Below are 21,255 nucleotides of genomic sequence, written 5' to 3' on the forward strand. Positions count from 1 at the left end.
ATTTAATGAATGATATATCTTTGCTTGGCTCAATTATGAATTGGGCATAATCAAGAGTATAAAAGTCTGTGTTTCAGTAACAGGTGTAACCCATTCGTGTTGGTAAGACATTTACCTGTGCCAGTCAAAATTTGCTTATCTGTTCTTTTGTGATAGGATCATGAGTTGTCATTTATCGTTAGTTGTTAGTTATGTGTAATGTGAACATGCTGCTGTAACAAAATGGATTAAAATATAGAAATGGAATCATAAAGTGAAGCACCTAGTTTCACCATCATTGATTCAGGCAGTTGGTGGGCAGACTTGGACAAGAGAAACCAAGTGTGTTGGGAATGTCTCGTAAGTTGCTTGAGCCCTAAGAGATGTATCCACTATACTCTTGTCCTTTCAGTGCACTTGGCGGCTCCTCGGCTCTTCATATCCCGGCTTTTCCAGGAGGAGGCTGTCTCATTGATTATGTTCCCCAAGTGTGCCACCTGCTCACCAACAAGGTAAAAGCAAGTCCCCTGCCTCCCCAGCCTTGTAAGGCTCCTTCATCCAGTGTCATTTTCCCAGCATCATGGTGCAAGACACCATCCTCTCCACCCCATCTTAGTTTCAACCTCGATCTGACATGGCCTTTCCTGCTATGAATTAGATTTCATCAGTTTCTCTCCCACTTTGTTTGCCCTCCTTCCTTTTCTAAGGATTCTGACCTCCCTGTTCCAGTCTTATCTTCATCTTTTTTTAAAATTGGAGGATAATTGCTTTACAATGTGTTGTTTTCTACCATACAAAAACTTGAATCAGCCATAAGTATATGTATGTCCCCTCCCTCAAGAACCTCCCTCCCACCTCCCCCACTAACTCACCCCTCTGGGTTGTCATAGGCACTGGGTTAAGCTACCTGTGTTATACGCAATTTCCCACTAGCTATCTGTTTTACATGTGGTAATGCACATGTTTCGATGCTACTCTCTCAATTGGCCCCCCTCTCCTCTCACTGTGTCCACAAGTCTGTTCTCTATGTCTCTGTCTCTATTCCTGCCCTGCAAATAGGTACCATTTTTCTAGATTTCATATATATGCATTAATATGCAATACTTGTTTTTCTGACTTACTTTACTTTGTATAACAGGCTCTAGGTTCTTCTACTTTACTAGAACTGACTCAAATGTGTTCCTTTTTATGGCTGAGTAATATTCCATTGTATATGTATACTACAACTTCTTTATCCATTCACCTGTTGATGGACATCTAGGTTGCTTCCATGTCTTGGCTATTCTAAATAGTACTGCAGTGAACATTGGGGTACATGTGTCTTTTTCAATTATGGTTTTCTCAGGGTATCTGCCCATTAGTGGGGATGCTGGATCATATGGTAATTTTATTCCTAGTTTTTTAAGGAATCTCCATACTGTTCTTCATGGTGGCAGTATCAATTTACATTCCCACCAACAGTGCAAAAAGGGTTCTCTTTTCTTCATACCCTCTCCAGCATTTACTATTTGTGGATTTTTTTTTTTTTTTTTTGATGATGGCCATTCTAACCGGTGTGAGGTGATACCTTATTGTAGTTTTGATTTGCATTTCTCCAATAATGAGTGATGTTGAGCATTTTTTAATGTGTTCATCGGCCATCTGTATGTCTTCTCTGAAGAAATGTCTGCTTAGGTTCTTCATCTTTTAAACTTTTATCTTCTCATTCTTGAATTTCCATTATGCCCTAAGTTTTTGCTTCTTCTTATGGTTTAAACCTTCTTATGGCTTAAAAATTTTGAACTCTTTCATTTCCCAATTATTATGTGTGTATGTGTTTGCCACTAGTTAATATCACAGTGATTCTGTCGAGCAGCTCTCATCTCTTTCTGCTTTTCTGTACAGCATGTTTTAATAGTTGGTTCCTGATTCTTCCTGTCATGCCCAGGAACAGTTTGCCAAAGTCCTGCTTGTTGGGACAGGATTTCCAGGTTAGCTTGGCTTATAGCCAGATTATAGCGAGATTATTTAGAGCTTTTCCTTAGCTGCGTTAGTGAGCCTTTACACTGGCAAGTAACTAAACTTACACTATTGGGTCTTATCAGGTATTTCTGCAAGTATAGAATATACTTGTTAATGTCCAGCCAGTTTATTTAGCTAAAAACTCGAGCTATTAGTCCAGACAATACTGACTTTCTTTCTTCTCCCACATGGACTTAGTTTGCTTAATTCCGCAAATCCTATTTTCTTTGCTTCTGTTGACTTGTTCACAATGGCTTGGAAAATAAATCTTTTGTTTGTCTCTTTCATTCAAAAGATAGCTCATCTCTGTATAGAAAATACTTTAGAAATATAATAATATTTCAAAGTCTTCAGTATTATTTTTTAAATGTCAAAGGAACTAAAATCTGGCAACTCTGCAGTCTGTGGGCTTGGCACAGATTCTAGGGTGTTTAACTCTCATGGCGTGGTTGCTGTTCATTGGACCAGATTCCCCCAGCCCCTGCCCTCCCACAAAACTGATCGGAGGACAGCATTCTTACTTACAGTGTAGATTTTACACTGCCTTCAAATCTGTGTCCCAGTATTATAGAGAAAAATCCAAATTTGGTCTTCCAGAACTGAGAAGAAAAGCCTTTTTAAAGCTCTCCAATTGAGATTAATTTCTAGTCATACATTCTCCTCAAAAAAAATTGTAATACCATTTTCCCAGAAATACAAGAATCAGTCAGTTTTTCTTATCTGGTTCCCTTTCATTAATTTCACTTGTGTTTCGAAATTGATGTTCTTCTGCTTGCTACAAATGAGGACAGTATGGGCTGCTTTTAGAAACAATCTCTTCAAATGAATTTCCATAATTGCATTGGAATCTATCTTTATAGCCAGTTTTGTTGTGGGTTTCTGTTAAAATGGTTTTCTGTTTTTAAAATCAAGTATACAGAACTGTTTTCATCCCCTTTTTAAACAAAGCCACTTAAGCAAACTTATCATCTGTTTTTCTTTCCCCAAAATAACATTTCTGATCCTGCCTTAAGCCCGCAAAGCAAGCACTGTTTTTATAAGTTGACATAAAACCCCTATTATATAAATAGAATTGTTTTACTTTTAAAGGGTACAAATGGCTATCAGTACCAATTGTGTCAAGGTTATTTCAAGCACTTTATCTTGAGCTTTTGTTATGCATGGAGACTCAGTGTGGCTACAGCCAATATAAACTATTTGGGGGGTCTTTTTCTCCCACTGTTTCTTTCAGCCATTATAAAGACATTTTATAAGAAATGTATTTCTGCATTAGAAACTGATGGGTAAATGACTAACTTTCAGATGCCTAGCTTAATGAGTTCACGATTTTTTTTATAGAAACTGTCACTTGGTGTTAAGAAGGAAATATAAAAAGGCAAAATAAAATCGCCTGTTGTAACACTCCTTATTCTGAATGTTACAAACCTAAAAAGAAATAATTGAGCATTACTGTCCTTTTCAATAGGATTTGTAGTTCAAGATAACCAAATAGACCCATTTGATGAGAGGAAACTCTTCTTTATGGAGGATGCCAGCTGTTAAATGAGATAGAATGAGAAAATACAAACATACCATTTTTCAGGCCTCAGTTGAAGTAATTGATTCAGACAAGGATCTCCAACAGATACTAAAACCACTAGGGAACTTGATCTTCCCATGCTTCGAGGAGTGTACCCCTGGATTATTCACTCCGGCAAAAGGGAACCATTCCCTTACAGTACTGTGGTTTGGCTGACATCACCTTAACCAGTGATCAAACTCAGTATCACCTAGGAAGTTTTCTTGCCAAAAGTGTTTAACCTGGATCTAATCACACCTTTAGCTCTAACTTCCAATTCATAGGAAATGGAGAAGGTAGAGAAAAAAGGAAGGAAACCATCGGAGAGCCTAGAATGCAGGATAAGACAGCCCAATCTCTGAAAAGTCAGTATTAGGCTCTCACACTCACATCCCAGGAGCTACTATTATTCTATAGTAAAAGACTTTCTAGATTAAATGCCTGATCCCTGTTTATATCCTTGCTTTTTTCCAAACGTATTTTGGGGACAGTTGGGAAGTTTGGAAAATTGTCAGGGTACTAAATAAATTCAGAGAATGAATTACTAAATTTTGTTGAGTGTGATAACAGTATTGTGATTGTGTAGGAAACTGTCTTGTTTTTCAGAGATGCATGCTGAAGTGTTCAGGGGCACACTGTCATGATGTCTCTAATTTCCTCTGAAACATTTCAGCAAGATTGATTGACAGGTTGATAGATAGGTAGATGGCTAGATAAAGCAACTAGACAAAATATTCACAGTTATTGAAGATAGGTGTGGCAATACGGGTGTTCGTTTTACTATTCTACTTCTGTGAATCTTGGAAATTTTACGTGATAAAGCATTTAATAATTCCCTACTGTACTCAGCTGTGGGTTTGTATTCCAGGTGCAGTATGTGATTCAAGGCTATCACAAAAGAAGAGAGTATATTGCTGCCTTCCTCAGCCACTTTGGCACGTAAGTTCTTCATTAAGACCTTAAATCAGTGATGCCCTCACATCCTAGTGACCCTAAGGGGAGGGCTCAGTGAAGAAAATAGCACTTAGTTCTTCTATATGATACCTTTCAGTGCTATTTTGGTTCTTCCTGGTGTGTTACTCATACTAACGCTCCCAGAAAGACACTTTTTTCAGCATTGTTTGGCAAATAGAGTCAACTGTCTTCCCTGGAGCAGCCACATAACTAGCCCCAAACACCACAGTAAAAGTGGTTGTCACACCTGCTGCTTCTTGTGCTCTTTACAGTCTACACAGCACTTTCACCTCCGTCATCTCATAGTGGTCATGAGGTGAGCCAGGTGGGCATTCCTGGCACATTCTACGAAAGAAAGCCTACAAAACTTGACCAGTTCAGTCACCTGTGGAATTCTCAGAGAGAACTGGGGCAAGAACCCTGTTCCTCAGAACTCAGGTCTCCTGACAGGACTCCCACTCCCCACAGGGCCACAGAGATTTGGGAAGGAAATCTGACTTTAGACCCCAGCGCCATGACTCACACTTGGGATTAGTATGTTGGAAGAAGGCCCTGCGAGGGAGGAGGGCAGTGTGTAGCTGCAGTTCCAGGGTGGGCGTCTCCTCTGACCACCCACCCTATACTCTGGCCCTTTCCTTCATGTGGCCCCTGCTGGCTGCTCTGCAGCTGTTTCCTTAATGGTGGCAGAGCCCTTATCAACCTCCCACTCAGGGCTTAGCTTGGGGGGTGGTGGGTGGTTGCATTTTCCTCACAGTCTCTTTAAAAGGTGGAGCACACTCTGCCTAAGCACTAGCATTTTAGTGCTCTCGTTACCTCCCACCTCATTCCAGAGAAGGTGTGTATATTAAAATTTTAAATTAGTAACTGAAGAAATTAAGATAAAAGGAAAGAGAAGATGAAATAAAAAATAAGGTTGGGATATAATTTTACAAATGTGGCATAATTAAAAGAAAATTTCTGACTCCTCAAGACAATTTTAAGAAATGTTCTCATTATCCATTGTGGAATTTCTCATATCGCCAAAATAGAGTAACAATATCTAAACAGCATAACTGTTAATGAGTCATGAGTCTCTTAACACTTAAGGTATTTTTCAGCTTTCTTTATGAGCATTTTGAGAAAGTACTTATGATATGAACAGTGCTTAATAAATAACTCTGTTAGTCTTCTCATTTTTGAGTAAGATTATTTTTTGTGTATGTTACTGGAAATGAAGATGTTAGCCCAGTGACCTGCAAAGCAGGGTGTGTGTACCTCAGGGGCATGTGCCTCCCCTCACTTCATTGGTATTCAAGAAAAGGGTGAAAAATTGCATTTACACTTGTTAACAATTGTTTTTAAATCTCATTCTATGTGTGTACATTTTTGTGTTTTATTACACATATAATATAGTAGTAGTTGTCTACAACTACAAAATCATATACAAATACTACTATATACTGTACTATATGCATAATGAGAAGGATTCTGTCAGTGCTTGTTTTTGCTTATGGGGTGCAGGGTCTAAAAAGTTTAGATATCAGTGTTGTAATATTGAGTAAATTACATACCCATAAAAGAAATACAAACTGTTGAATAAAGTTGTTGACTTGTCAGCAGACTTTAATGATGTGTCAACAGTCTTTGAGCAAATCATTCAACCTTCAGTGCTTCAGTTCCTTTACCTTCACAGTGGGGTCACCTGTTGCTTCCTACTTAAACCTAGAGGCCATCAGTATTAATGGTCTGTTTAGCCTGACTCAGCCAGGGAGAACGCATTTCTAAGGACAGCAAAGGTCTCCTTATATGGATGAGAGAGAAAGTTATACTTGTCCTCTCTGTGTGGTTAATATTGGTACATTATGGTGGTGTCGCCCCCTGTACACTCAGCTCCAGAGGGAAATGGGGGAGAGGAGCCCATCAGAATTCAGTCTAGGCCCTTCTGTGTTCAGGGACTGTTCTCCTTTGACACAGGAGGTGTGCATCTCCCATCTGAACCCCACGTCCACCCTGCTAACGTTGCTACTTTGTCTTGAGCCCAGTGGGGAAGATCAGGGGACACAAGAGAAAGGATGCCAAGTACTTTGGAAGATAGTCATCTATAATCCTGAACTTAGTCATACTGTCATTGCTTGTGACTGTTCAGTACCTGAATGAAAGTGAGACTGGACAATCACTGTATAGACCTGGGGTCTTTGCTGCCCTGACTTCTTCATTTGTCCTTTTGCTCATCACTAGTGACTAACATTTGCATAGTATTTTGTGGATTGTTATTGTTGTTCTGTCACTAAGTCATGTCCAGCTCTCTGCAACCCCATGATCTGTAGCATGCCAGGCTTCCCTGTCCTTCATCATCTCCTGGAGTTTGCTCAAACTCATGTCCACTGAGTCAGTGATACCATCTAACCATTTTATGGGTGGCCTTACTTGTTTTTCACAACTCCATGATGAAATTTGCACATGTGATTGTATTTGTTTTACAGATAAGGAAACTGAGGCTCCACAGGCTAAGTGATTTGCCAGAGGTCATAATAGATAGTAAAGCTGTAACTCAAACCTAGATGCTTTCATTCCAAATCCCACATCCTTCCTGTGGTAACACTCACTTGTTTTAAATGTATCTCGGATTCAATAACCTTGCTTTATGAATACATTCTCTACTTGGTTCCATCTCTTTGATACCTTGTTTTTATGAGAGTTTTTTGTCTGTGTGTGTTTTTATTACTTAGGGGTGTCGTGGAATATGATGCAGAAGGCTTTACAAAACTCACTCTGTTGCTGATGTGGAAAGATTTTTGTTTCCTTGTACACAGTGAGTATACTTTTGCTATTAGCATGTCAACATACATTTTTGAATGCACTAAACCACATGTAATAATGAATATAACAGCCTTTAGTGTCCTGACTTGGTTCATTTTACTTTAGCATAAGCATATTTACTGCATGATCTCAACCAGGTATAATTTGCTACTTGGGGGATGTTTGGTAATGTCTGGAAACATTTTTGTTTGTCATGATGGTTAGGGGACCAGGGGTGGCTTTGTTGTTACTGGCATCAGTGGGTAGAGGTCAGAGATGCTGTTAAACATCCTACAGTGCATAGGGTAGGTCCCTAAAGCAAAAAGTTATTGAGTCTACAGTGTCAGTAGTGCTGAATTTAAGAAACCCTATGCTAGAGAGGGATCTTCCCCAGTGGCGCTAGTGGTAAAGAACCCACCTGTTAATGCAGGAGACGTAAGAGACGCAGGTTTGATCCCTGGATCAGGAAGATGCCCTGGAGGAGGGCATGGCCATGCACTCCAGTATTCTTGCCTGGAGAATCTCCTGAACAGAGGAACCTGGTGGGCTACAGTCCATAGGGTTGCAAAGAATCAGACACGACTGAAGCAACTTAGCATGCATGCATCCTAAAGAGATTTCTAAGTGTCTTTCCAGATTCAGACCTCAAAACTTTCAAGATTACTCAAAGTGTAGTGCCTTGATCATTTGGTTATCATTCTTACTTTTTAAGGCAGGGGTTCCCAACCTCCAATCCATGGGCCAATCCCTCCTGTTAGATCAGTGATGACATTAGATTAGAAATACAGCACACAATAAATGTAATGCACTTGAATCATCCTCAAACCATCTCCTCCCTGCCCCCAGTCCATGGAAAAATTGCCTTCCATGAAACTGGCCCCTGGTGCCAAAAACGTTGAGGACTGCTGGCTTAAGGTACTTCCCAATAATAACTGCCTTGCCAGGCAGTGCTTCATATGGAGCTTCTACTCCATATAACTAGTCTTACATGGGAGCATCATTTCAAATGCATCTGAAAAGTGCAAGCATATTGTCTACATATGCACAGAAAAGCAGAGTTGGAGAGGTGAAGGTTTTCATCTTGGGTGTGCCTCCAACTAATTATATGACCTTGTTCAGATTGCTGGGACAAGCCTCCCCCTGCTTTAGTCTCCTCTTATGTCACTGGGGATCGGGTTGTTAAGTCCTGTAGAGACATCAGCAGACGGAGCTTATCCTGCCATACAGGACCAGGTGGGAGAGGAAGTCCCAGTCAAGGCCTCCTGGCACTCTTCTCTTTGCTCACCATCTCTGTGGCCCTACCCAGCTGAGCTGTATACTAGTGCGTCCAGCTCTCACTTTTGATTCTGACCTTATGTATCACAGCTTTGGTTTTCTGTTCTGAGTGTTAATTCCTTTCTGAGATCTCACTTCCTATTTGCCATGTCTGCTTTGCCCCACCATCTTGATCCTGTGATTCTGTGATTCTGTTTCTAGCTTGGTAATCTGACCCCAGGTCCTGAGTGTATGCTTGGTTTGTCTTTCATGACCCTGGACAGCTGCCTGGGAGATTAGTCTGGTGTGTTTCCTCTAGGCCGGCTCAGCAAGAGGGGTCTGTAACCTGCCACGAATGGTGGTGGCTGTGGGCAGAGGCATCCCAGAGGAGCTGTGAGAGAAGGACACAGAAGGAAGGACACATGGAGAGACAGTTAGAAACAGTAAATTAGATGACTGCTTCAACCAGTTTTTTCATCCCAAAGTGGCATGAAATCTCAACAGTCTGTCTCCTGGCCATGATTCCACTTTCAAAAAAGATGTTGTTCAGTTGCTAAGTTGTATGTATCCAACTCTTTGCAAGCCAGGCTTCCCTGTCCTTCACAGTCTTCCAGAGTTTGCCCAGACTCATGTCCACTGAGTCTTTGATGCCATCCAACCATCTTATCCTCTGTTGCCTCCTTCTCCACCTGCCTTCATGCTTTCCCAGCATCAGTCTTTCCCAGTAAGTCAGCTCTTCCCACCAGGTGACCAAAGTATTAGAGCTTTAGCTTCAGCATCAGTCCTTTCAGTGAATATTCAGGGTTGATTTCCTTTAGGATTGACTGATTTGATCTCCTTGTAGTCCAAGGGACTCTGAAGAATCTTCTCCAGCACCAAAGTTCGAAAGTATAAATTCTTTGGCACTCAGCGTTCTTTATGGTCCAACTCTCACATCTATACATGACTACTGGAAAAATCATAGCTTTAACTATACAGACTTTTGTCAACAAAGTGATGTCTCTGCTTTTTAACATGCTCTCTAGGTTTGTCATAGCTTTTCTTCCAAGGAGCATCATCAAAAAAGATGATGTCAGGTCATATCAGATATATGGAAAAAATAAATCCTTGGCACTGATCTTTCTCGCTGTTTTTCCCACATGGGACTCAAGGATGGCTGCTGTGGTGCTGCTGGCAGGAGAGGTGTTCAGAGATAAAAGAGCGTCCACCTCTCAGTTCCTGTTAGCTGTCTGCTCAGTATGCTCAGTGTTAAGCAATTCTTGTTCCTTAGGAAGGTCTGTTCCCCAAAGAATATTTTCTGCATGGAACAGTGTCCAGTATTTCTTACAGCTCCTTCTCTACCTTCCTTTGTCAGACGTGCAGAACTAAGTCCCAGAGTCATATTTTCAAAGTTACAGTTTCATTTAGTTTTGATTACTTCTTCAGAAACAGAACCCCCAGACACTCATTAGAGCAGGTACAGGGACCTCGAGGTTTGTTTAATTAACTCTTTCCAAAGTGTTTCCTCAGGCTGTTACTCCTTTCTTTCCCAGCCCATGTGCTCCCTGTTCTTAGCATCATGGCCACATTCTTGGCTCTTTGGCAGATAAGATCTTACGCAGACAAGGGACAAGATCTTATGCAGAATCAAGGGACTTTGATGCTATTTACTACTCCATCATTAACTCACAGCCTGTCTTTAAATAAATTATTTCCACCCTTTTTTCTTCTTATATCTAAAATGTAGGGCTTGCTACATCATCAGAGTGAAACTTGGTTGTTCAGTCGCTAAGTCCTGTCCTACTCTTTGTGACCCTATGGACTGCAGCACACCAAGCTTGATTAGGTAATGCATTTTATTCAGTCATACTGTTAAGCATCTTCTTTGGGAAACACCTACTTGCTAGGTTATAACCCACAAGGGACCACTTGTTGTTTTTGTTCTTGCCATGAAGATGGGAGTTGAATATGGAGTGGCAGAGACTTAATGCTAGAACATTGCAGTGAATTATTCTGAGACCCCAAGAACATGAAAAAGAAAGAAGTGCCTAGAGATGGAGCCAGTTTTCTGTGGCTGGCCCACTACTCCTTGGAGATTGAAGAGCTGGCAGGACATGAAATAATGTCTCTGATCTGCCCAGGCCTGGGAAGAAGACTTTTGAGAGGATAGGTGCTGGCAGTAATTCTGAGCCTTTTGGATGCTACAGGAAAGAGGCACTGTTCTCTTGAGGCCAGTGGCTCTGACCTCAGACTTTGCCAGGGTGCAGAAGCAAAAATGCCCTAGGGGAAAACATTGTACACATTCTGGGATCTCTCAGGAGACACTGCAACTTCCTGGCATTCTGGTGGTTCCAGGAGTGGGAGCTGTGGCCATAATTATGGCCAGGGAGTATTTTTATCCATTTATTCCTTCTTTCCTTCCTTCATCTAGATCAGTATATCACAAGATTTGGAACCACACAAGAGCAAGTACTTGCTCTCATTCAGACACTGTTTTCAGAATGGTTTCCTGGTCACCATCTAAGAATAATCTGTAGTGGTTAAATAAGTAATTCTGTATTTGTCAAGCTGTTTGTACCTCTGGAGGTAGATGCTGTCTTTAAACCAGCAGCTTTTCAGAATGCTGGGTGACAAGGGAACCAGAGACCAAGGCATAGTAATGCAGAACAAAAGTAACCACTGGGGAAAATTGACTCTTTCTTGGGCCCCTGTGAGCCACACTAGACGGAGGGCAGCTGCCTAAGGTCACAGGGTTGCTGCTTGGAAGCAGAGGGTATTAAGATTGTAACAGAATGAGAAGCTGTCTTTTCCCATTACCTGTAATCCCTGTAAATGACCCTTTGAGTCATTCAGCTTGGACCACAGGCCTTCTCTCCCCGGCAAAATACCTGTTAGACCAAATCTGACTGAGGTGTTCGATTTCATTTCTCCTCTATGCCTAACCCAATCAGTTTAGCCCAATGCAACTGAGTTCTGCGTCTATGGAGAACCTGCTGCGTGCTCAGTATTGTGCTATGTCCCAGAAGATATAAGTAAGTAACTCAGGCTTGACCTTAAGACAGTTGGAGTCTACACAAGGGTTGACTGCCTACAACCTATGGGCCAAACTCTACCCTCAGTCTATTTTTATATCGCCCTCGAGCTGAGAATGCTTTTTATGTTTTTAAAGGGTTGTTGAGGAGGGATGAGAAGAATATGCAACAAAAATGATAAAGTCTCAAATATTTACCCTTTGACTCTTTACAAACTTTGCCAACCCCTGACCTAGTTAATGAGACAAGAGATCAGATAAAGGTGAAGTATACTGATATGTATTTTTTAAAAGCAAATATTTTGTGAGCTTCTTTACTATATACAAGGCACAAAGTGATATGTAGCCCAGAGAAAACTTCATGTGTTTTATAGATGAGAGAATCAGAAAGACACCCTCCGTAATGGAGTCTAATGAGAGAAAGAGACAATAAAGAAGTAAACTAACAAATATATGTTACAAATGGTGATAAATACCATAACGGAGCAAAACAGAGGGCTTTGAAAGAGCCTAAAAGGGGAGCTGTTGTTAGGATGGTCAGGGAAGCCTTCTCATAGGAGGTGACAATTCAACCAAGACCTTGATGAGCAGTTACTCAGATTCAGGGAGATTTCAGGGGCAGGGAATGTCCTTCCACAAAGCGCTACAAAAGGCAGTAAAGAATTCTGCATGCACCCAAGCGGCTGGAGCACAGTGAGCAAGGAGAGAGTCATACAAGAGAGGTTAGAAAGAGAGTCAGGGCCAGGTACGAGTGCCTCACAGGCTGTATGTATCAGGATTGAGGGGCAGATGCTTGAAAAACAATGGTTTAAGCAAAATAGAAGTTTATTTCTTTCTTGGATATGAAGTCCAGGGCCAAAATGACAAATCCAAAGGACACATGGGACCAAAATTCTTCAGGCTTTATCCTCTATCATCCTTCGGTGTGGTTTCCTTGCTTAAAGTCCAAAACAGCTGTTGGAACTCTAACCGTCACATCCTTTATCCAAGTAACAGAATAGATAAATGATGGAAAGAGGGTGCAGATCTTCTTGTTTACTGAGACTTAGTTCGTATGGCCTCAGCATGTGTCCTCGGGCAGACTGGAAATGTCGTTCTTTTTCTGGGGCAACAAATGCCCAGCTAAAAATCAGAGTTCTTTTAACTTGAGTGAGAAAGAGAGAATGACCATTGAGTAAGCAGCTGCTGGTCTCTTTCAATCCAAGGAGGGGACTTTAGATAAAGGTCAAATTTCCGTCAGAAGACAGATGGCATATCACACAGGTGGTGGTGGTTTAGTTGCTAAGTCATGTCCCACTCTTGCGACCTCATGTACTGTAGCCCACCAGGCTCCTCGTCCATGGGGATTCTCCAGGCAAGAATACTGGAGAGGGTTGCCATTTCCTTCTCCAGGGGATCTTCGCAACCCAGGAATTGAACCCAGGTCTCCTGCATTGCAGGCAGATTCTTTACTGACAAGCTCTGAGAGAAGCCCCATTACATCTCAGGGGTACCTAGGGAGAATTCAGTAGAATCAAAAGGGCTTATTAGCAGCAGCAGCAGGGAGTCATGACCTTCCCTAGGACCCCTGGGGTGAGAGGAGAGTGTGGGTACCAGAAGCTGGAAAGAACTATAGTTGTTGCTGTAGGAAAGGGTTTTCTGGCAGGAACTGGGGACGGCCTTTCATTGAGAAATGTTGATACTACTAACAAATGCAAGAAGGATTATTTCTACTTTCAGTTCTGTCTGTTTTGTTCTTAGGTACATGTCCATTCATAATTGTTTCATCCTCCAACGTTTTGACCTTTTATCATTATGGAAAATTCCTCTTTGTCTCTAGTGATATTTCAGAACTTAAAGTCTATTTCATCTGATATTAAGAACCTGTTCTAGCTCTATTTTGTTTATTGTTTGCTTGGTATACCTTTTCCAGCTCACTGCTTTCAGCCTTTTTTTTTTTTCCTAAATGCCTTTAAATCTAAAGTGTGTCTCATAGATAGCATATGTTTGGGTTTTGCTTTTGTATGCATTTAAAGAAACTCTGCTCTTTTATTAAGATAGCTTACTCCATTGACATTTTATGTAATTGTTGGTACGGTTGGATTGGGGTCTGCCATTTTGATATGTTTTCTGTTTGTCTCATTCTTTTTTTGTTCCTCTTTTACTGCCTCATTTGTGTCAAGCAGAATTTTTTAGTGTACAGTTTTGATTCTTTGTTGATATTTTAGCTACTGTTTTGTTGTTATTTTCTTAGCAGTCTTTTCTGGATATCACAGTATGCATCTTTAGCAGACCCAGTCTACTTCAAGATTAATGATGACTTGATTCTGGTGAAATATAACAATTTTGCCCCTCTGCCTCCCCCTTTTTTGTGCTCTTATCGTCATATATGTTATATTGATATGTGTCATTATGTAAATAAACAGTACAGCTTTTTGTATTATTGCTATAATCGTATATTTTTCAAAAGAAATTAAAAGAAGGTAATAATTTTCTTTGTATTTTGCTCTGTCCATTATTTAAGGTATGTCTTAGTAGGACCTTGTTACTCCATTTCATAGTTGTAGTGGAGGCAGAGGGAAGTGGAAGGGTTTATTTTCTCTAGCAGATGATGAGTTTTTACTATGATTTTTTCCTTTATTTTAAATAATTAAAAGTTAACACAGTTTTCTTAATATACTTTTGGTATTTGTTTTTATCTGTCTCTTTCCATTCATTCATTACTTTTAAGCTTACTTTTAACTGTTCAGAAAACAGTTATTTTACTTTATAAAGAGCTTAGTTTCTGGTAAAGTTTTTTTTTTTTATTTTTAAAGCTAGAGGAGATTGACATCTGCAGACTAATTTTGCTAGTCATTTAAATAATTCTTTCCTCATAGGCCTGTAATCAAGGCCAATAAGCTAGAAATCAGGACAGCTTTTGAAATTTTAAGTAAAAATCAGAGGCTTCTGTTTATTGTTGCAAATGCCCCTTCCAAGCTCTGATTGTGTCAGGCTCTGTGATTGCTGGTCTAACCAAGGAAATTATTTACATTGATGTATCACTGTCTTTTCACCACTCAAGGCAGAGCTATTAAAGTGACAGCTACTCATCTCCTGAGCAAAGTGGTGTGAACTCATCTCTTTGTCACAGAAACAAAGTCTTGTAGAATATTTAGCAGCAGCAAACAAGATAGCTACTAGATAATTTAGTAAAACCACAACTGTGCGGTTTCCCAAACCTACTTACTTTTTTAATACAGATCACATTTTTATATAAATAAGCAGATTTGAAGAGTAAATCAGTCAACAAAGTGATTAAAACTAGGAATGATATGCATGAGAATTCATTTCATACCAGATTTGTGAAAAGTGTAATATAATTTCAGAATTAATATACTTAGCTCAGATCAGGCATATATCAAACTTTATGATTTAATTTTATCATTTTGGTAGAAATAATAACTAACAAAGCAATAAGAACTAAAATTGATTATGAACAAAAGGTGAAACAAATCAATTCTCTGTACTGTTCAAAATGATTTAAAAATACAGAAAAAGATAAAAGAAACTCTACTTTCTAATGCAAAATGCCTTTTTGCTTTGATTAAGAGAACTATGGGTCTTTTAGATACTTTAAACATGTGGGTTAATTTTTATCCTGGACTTCCTTGAAAGTGGTTAGCTCTGCTGGGCAAAGTGGTTTTCGTCTTTTGATTACACATACAAACACACCCTATTCAAGGTTTACAGCTCAAATAACTCCAATCCTTTAGAAACCACTGTCACTATTTTGATTCAAATTGAAACTTCTGTTTCATGTTGAGAGTCTACTTCCAGAAAGTCTTTTTTTGTAATTTCTGACACTGATCTGAGAATTCATTTCATTAATTTTCGTCAGGAATATTCTCTTCTATCTAATACCTTGTGAGACTTTTTCAGTGACTTTAAAGGACTTCTTGTAAGGAAAGAGGTTGTGAATATCAGATCAGTTCAGTTCAGTCACTCAGTCGTGTCCGACTCTTTGTGACCCCATGGACTGCAGCACATCAGGCCTCCCTGTCCATCACCAACTCCGGGAGTTTACTCAGACTCATGTCCATTGAGTCAGTGATGCCATCCAACCATCTCATCCTCTGTCGTCCCCTTCTCCTGCCTTCAATCTTTCCCATCATCAGGGTCTTTTCCAATGAGTCAGTTCTTTGCATCAGGTGGCCAAAGTATTGGAGTTTCAGCTTCAACATCAGTCTTTCCAATGAATATTCAGGACTGGATTTCCTCTAGGATGGACTGGTTGGATGTCCTTGCTGTCCAAGGAGCTCTCAAGAGTCTTCTTCAACACCACAGTTCAAAAGCATCAATTCTTCGGCACTCAGCTTTCTTTATAGTCCAACTCTCACATCCATACATGACGACTGGAAAAACCATAGCTTTGACTGACGGACCTTTGTTAGCAAAGTAATGTCTCTGCTTTTTAACAAGCTATCTAAGTTGGTCATAGCTTTTCTTTCAAGGAACAAGCGTCTTTTAATTCCACACGATTCCAAATACCTTCTTATATATGTTATAGGATTCTTTTCAACTGTAATTATTGGATTAGCGCAATTGCTAAAATGAGTTTATCTGATTTAAGAAAGGTCATGAAAACTCAGTGTTTTTAACTTAAAAATGTTTGTAGCTGCTTTGAAATTAACAAATTATAACACAACAAGGCACCTAACTCAATGAAAGAAAGGATGCTTTTTACGGAGAGTAACTTTTATAGTATCAATCTCATTTAGTGTAACCTTTCCTTAGAATTAATTTTGAGGTATTATTGAAATATGGGCATTATTTTGGTGTAAAACTTTTGGTATTGTTTAAGATAATAGTTATGGTAACAGTAGGTAGCAGATATTAACTCTATACCATGCTCCAGACATTGTTCTCAGGATTGTGCATGTATATATATATGTGTGTGTATATATATTTATATATGTGTATATATATATATATATATAGTTATTCTTCCTCATCATCCTTCTGAGGATAATTACTAGTAGTTCCCCATTTTACAAATGACAAATCTGTGACACAGAAAGAATAAATATATTCACTGTGACAGAGTTGGGATTTAAATCCATGAACCGATTCCAGTGCTTATATGAAAATGAACTGCATTTCTACAATGGCTTCATGTCATTGGTTGGCAGTGTCCCCATGAATGTGATGAATGTTGCAAGCCTTTGGAGTTTCACAGAGAACTGTGAGTCCCAGGAACTAAAGTAAAGGGTCAGTGTCCATCCATGCAGTGGGAGATAGGCATATAGTGTCTCATCTCCCAGGAACGTGGGTGAACATCTCACCAATGACGTTACTGATATATAAGCAGTGGGGTATGAAACTGGTGTTGCTCCTCAGTGGTAGTAACAGTTTGTCCAGCTTTGATTCCCTGTCGAGTGGCACAGATATATTGGCTCAAGAAGGGTTTCACTCTGTGGCCATAGGAAGAGAAAAATAAGTGGTTTAATTAAGGAATTATCAGCTCCTGCAGCCACTATTAAAAACAGTATGGAAGTGCCTTAAAAAACTAAAAATAAAATTACCATATGATCCAGTAATCCCCCTACAGGGCATATAGCCAGAAAAGATAAAACCTCTTAATTCCAAAAGATATAATACATGCACCCCAATGTTCATAACAGTACTATTTACGGTAACCAAGACATGGAGGCAACCTAGGTATCTGTCAGCAGATGAGTAGATAAAGAAGATATGGTATACATACACAATAGAATATTACTCAGCTGTAGTATAGAATGAAATATTGTCATTTGCAGCAACATGGATAGACATAGAGATGATCAAACTAAGTAAAGTCAGACAAAGACAAATATATCACTTATTCATGAAATGTAAAAAAATAATACAAATGAATATATTTAGAAACAGAAACTCACACATAGAAAGCAAACTTATGGTTATCGAAGCAGAAAGGGGGAGGGAGATAAATTAAGAGTATGGGATTAACAGAGACACACTATTATATATAAAATAGATAAACAAGGGTTTTTACTGTGTAGCACAGGGAATTCAAAATCTTGTAATAACTTATAACGGAGAAGAGTGTCAACAGAATGTGTGTGTGTGTTTATCTGAATCACTTTGCTACATACCTGAAACTAATACAATATTGTAAATCAACTATAGTTTAATTTTTTAATAATAAAGATTGGGAAAAAAACAAACAAAAACGAACAAAAAAGAATTACCAGTTCCTGGCCTGAGTTTGAGTAAACTCCGGGAGCTGGTGATGGACAGGGAGGCCTGGCGTGCTGCGATTCATGGGGTCGCAAAGAGTCGGACACGACTGAGCGACTGAACTGAACTGAACTGAGTTGTTAAAAACTAGATTTAAGCTCTTTAGACATAGTGAATGTGGTCAGTTATAATGGTTCATTATGTAAAGACTATGCAAACCTACAGAATCAAATGTTATGTGAGCCAAATAGACAACATAGATGGAGTAACCAGGTTCTAAGACAAGAGGGTGTGGTAGGAACTGTGGCAAGCTGCAGACTCCTTTACATGATTTTTAAAATTTTTAATATATAGAGTACAATCATTTCTGTGGGCTTGATCTATCCTGAAAGTCTATGAAACTTAAAAAAAAAATTTTTAATATTTTTTATTATTAAAAAAATTCAAACAAAACACAAAAAGGAGAGAAAAATATAATGAACCCGCAGTATCCATCATCCATATCGCAACTTTGTCTACCTTATTTCTTTTTTTAAAATTTTCTGAAATATTTTGAAGCATATGTGAAATATGATCTCACCTATAATTCAACATTTATCTCTAGCAGATAAGAAATTTTTCAAAAAAGATGTAACCAAAATAACATTACATCTAAAATTCTTTAATATTATCTAATAGCCAGTCTATGTTCAAATTTTTCTATTTATCTCAGACATGTTTCTTTTTTGTTTTTTGTTCTTTTCTTTACAGTTCGTTTTGTTCAAAGCAGGATCCAAATAAGTCAAGACCCGTAAATCTTGAAAAATCTTTTTTTAGAGATGTGGGCCCAAATAATGGGTATCACTACCCATTTTCCTTGCCCTAAATTTAGTTTAAAAAGCTAAGGAGTGAAATCATTGAAGACATCACTTCACCCATGGGCCCACAGAAGACAGCTTCTCACATTAGTCTACTACCTTCCAGTTTCAAAAGTGCTTTTAATCATCTTGTTTACAATATGAGCTGTCTATCTCTATGCCAGTTTTGGATAGGATTCCTAGCACTTGAATGAATGGTTAGAGGTCATCTTGCCTAGGGATTTTTAATTTTTTTTTATGCCAAAGACTCCTTTGGTGAACCCTATGGATTCATTCTTCAGTGTTTTAAAATGCATAAAATAAAGTATATAGTATACTACAAGGAAGCCAATTAAAATGCTGTTACCACACCTTTAAAAAATAATAACAGAGATATAATTCTTTTTAAATACCTTAAATAACCATATCCATGGCAAATCTAATAATCACTGCAATTTTGAAGTAGTGACGAACATAGACTATTTTGAAAATATGAGCAACAACCACAATGTGATATAAAAATACCTGTGATTTTTCTTGATACCAAAGTCGGGGTACTGCTAACTGCTACAGATGGTTGCCTGCATTCATAATTAGAAGAAATGCTAAAGTTCAGTTAAAAGTAGTGAATGTAAAGATACACATTTTTCCCATGCAAGTTCCAAGATGCCCTGAATTTTATCCAAGGACCTTTGTGGAAGGGAAGGAAGAGAAGGGGGTTTCATGGACCTCAGATTAAAAATCTGAAAACCTTCTGTAGGATGGAGTAGGATGGATTAAGAATCTGAAAACCTTCTGTAGGAGTAGGATGCGGCTCAGTGGCTGACTTGGGGCCATGCATGATGTTAGGGGAGGAATAGGACTAGAAACCAGGTTTCCTAAATCCAATTGTTTTTCCTATGTTTGAATGGCTCAGTTCCAAGATACTAAGATAGGTGAGCACTTTTATAACAGTATGTGTTCAGTATTGTACTGCTTATATCTTAACACCAGCCTGAAGAACTAAATAATGTTCAGCATAAGGAAAATGCCAAATAATAATGTTCATATTTGAGGTTTAATGGCTTTTTCATTTACATATTGTATACTTCCTAACTGTACAACTTTCATAAGTCAGTGAGGCAGATTTTACCATGAGGATAGCAAGAAGTTACTGAAGGGACTTCCCTGGTGGTCCAATCTGCCTTCCAGTGCTTTTGACCCCTGGTTGGGGAGTTAAGATCCCACAGGCCATGGCCCAACTGAGCCTGCGCGCCAGAACTAGAGGGAGTCTGAACACCATAATGAAAGATCCTGCATGACGTGACTAAGACCCCAAACCAAAAATAAATAAATAAATATATTTTCTAAAGTCATTTAGTTTTTTTTAAAAAAGTCACTGAAGAATGCCTAGTAGAGAAGAGACAAATATTTGCTTTTTATGAAAACAGATTATTCTCGTATATAGAAGATGATTTGAGACGTGAACCAGGAAATCGGAAAGATAGATTAGGCAAAAGATGATTAGACCAGAACTAGAGTAGTCATGATAGAGATGAAGGGAAAGAAGATATTTCCAGAAATATTTTGGAAATAAAACTGGCAACACTGAGTAATTGATCCCAGTGAAGGACTGAGAAGAAGTAGGATGATTCCCAGCTTTCTTCCATAAGCGTCTGTTAGCCGATGATGCCAATCACTTGAAGCAGAGGTTATGGTGAGGAGGAGCAGATTTGGAAATGCTGAGCCCAGTTTGGGATATGTTGAGTTTTATGAGCCACTGGATATCCAGGTGAAGAATCAATGAATGAACATTTATATAAAATGAATGTGTGGTGGAATTCTCACGGGCTTCACCTGGAGTCCATCCCAAGCTAGAAACCCCTGGTCATCCCCAGTCTGGACGATTCAGAACTGTTTGGCCTGACTGAACCCTTAACAAAAGGATTCAGTCCTACGTGACACTGACAGAGTTTTGGTTTGAAACTTGAAACCTTGTTGGTAACTTTTCCTCCCATAGTGGTGGTCCAGATTCTTGACATGGCCTGGTGTGGAATGTACTGTAAGAGGCTTTAGGGAATGACTTCTGAACTGAGAATGACCTTTGGGTAAATTTAAACCCTTGTGTTCAGATAGGTGAAGTGAATGTCAAGACACAATTAAAAGGACAAATACCGTGTGATTCTACTTGTATGAGGTACCTACAGTAGTCAATGTCACAGACCGAAAGCGGAATAGAAGTTACCAGGGAAGAGGGTGACGGGGAGTGGGGAATTGTTGTTTAACAGGTAGAGAGGTTCAGTTTGGGAAGATGAGAAAAGTCCTGGAGATGGATGGTGGTGCTGTTTGCCCAGCACTGTCAGTGTACTTAAAGCCACTGAACTGTACATTCAAAAATGGCTGAAATGGTAAGTTTTATGTTTTACCACAATTTGAAAAATGAAGAAATAAAAACCAATTCATTAGTAGGTAGGCATCTTATTGACCACATGTCTTCGGTCTTAGTCGACCTGGTATTTTTTTTCTCTTCAATTCATTCTCAGAGGTTACTGAGATGATAAGAAGTGCCTTCTGGTGATAGGTGATGATGATAGTGATCATGATGATGCCATTGTCTTACTACTGCATAAATAATATCAGTTATTGAATGCTCATTAAGGGCAAAGTACTATGCTTTGCCCTTAAATGTACTTAACATTCCTAATTCC

The 21,255-nt window shown here is 39.1% G+C and overlaps 1 protein-coding gene across 3 annotated transcripts in view; it reads left to right on the top strand.

The window, feature by feature from the left end:
- Window positions 1–21,255, top strand: part of BABAM2 (BRISC and BRCA1 A complex member 2) — a 401,843-nt gene that overhangs the window by 302,794 nt on the left and 77,794 nt on the right. For all 3 annotated transcript variants that reach the window (XM_043917462.1, XM_043917464.1, XM_043917463.1), the window contains exons 8-10: window positions 392–491; window positions 4,407–4,477; window positions 7,201–7,283. In XM_043917462.1, the coding sequence (XP_043773397.1) occupies window positions 392–491; window positions 4,407–4,477; window positions 7,201–7,283 (254 nt within the window). The remainder of the gene's footprint in view (window positions 1–391; window positions 492–4,406; window positions 4,478–7,200; window positions 7,284–21,255) is intronic.

Source organism: Cervus elaphus, chromosome 11 (genome assembly GCF_910594005.1).
Source record: "Cervus elaphus chromosome 11, mCerEla1.1, whole genome shotgun sequence".
In the NCBI taxonomy this organism is placed as follows: domain Eukaryota; kingdom Metazoa; phylum Chordata; class Mammalia; order Artiodactyla; family Cervidae; genus Cervus; species Cervus elaphus.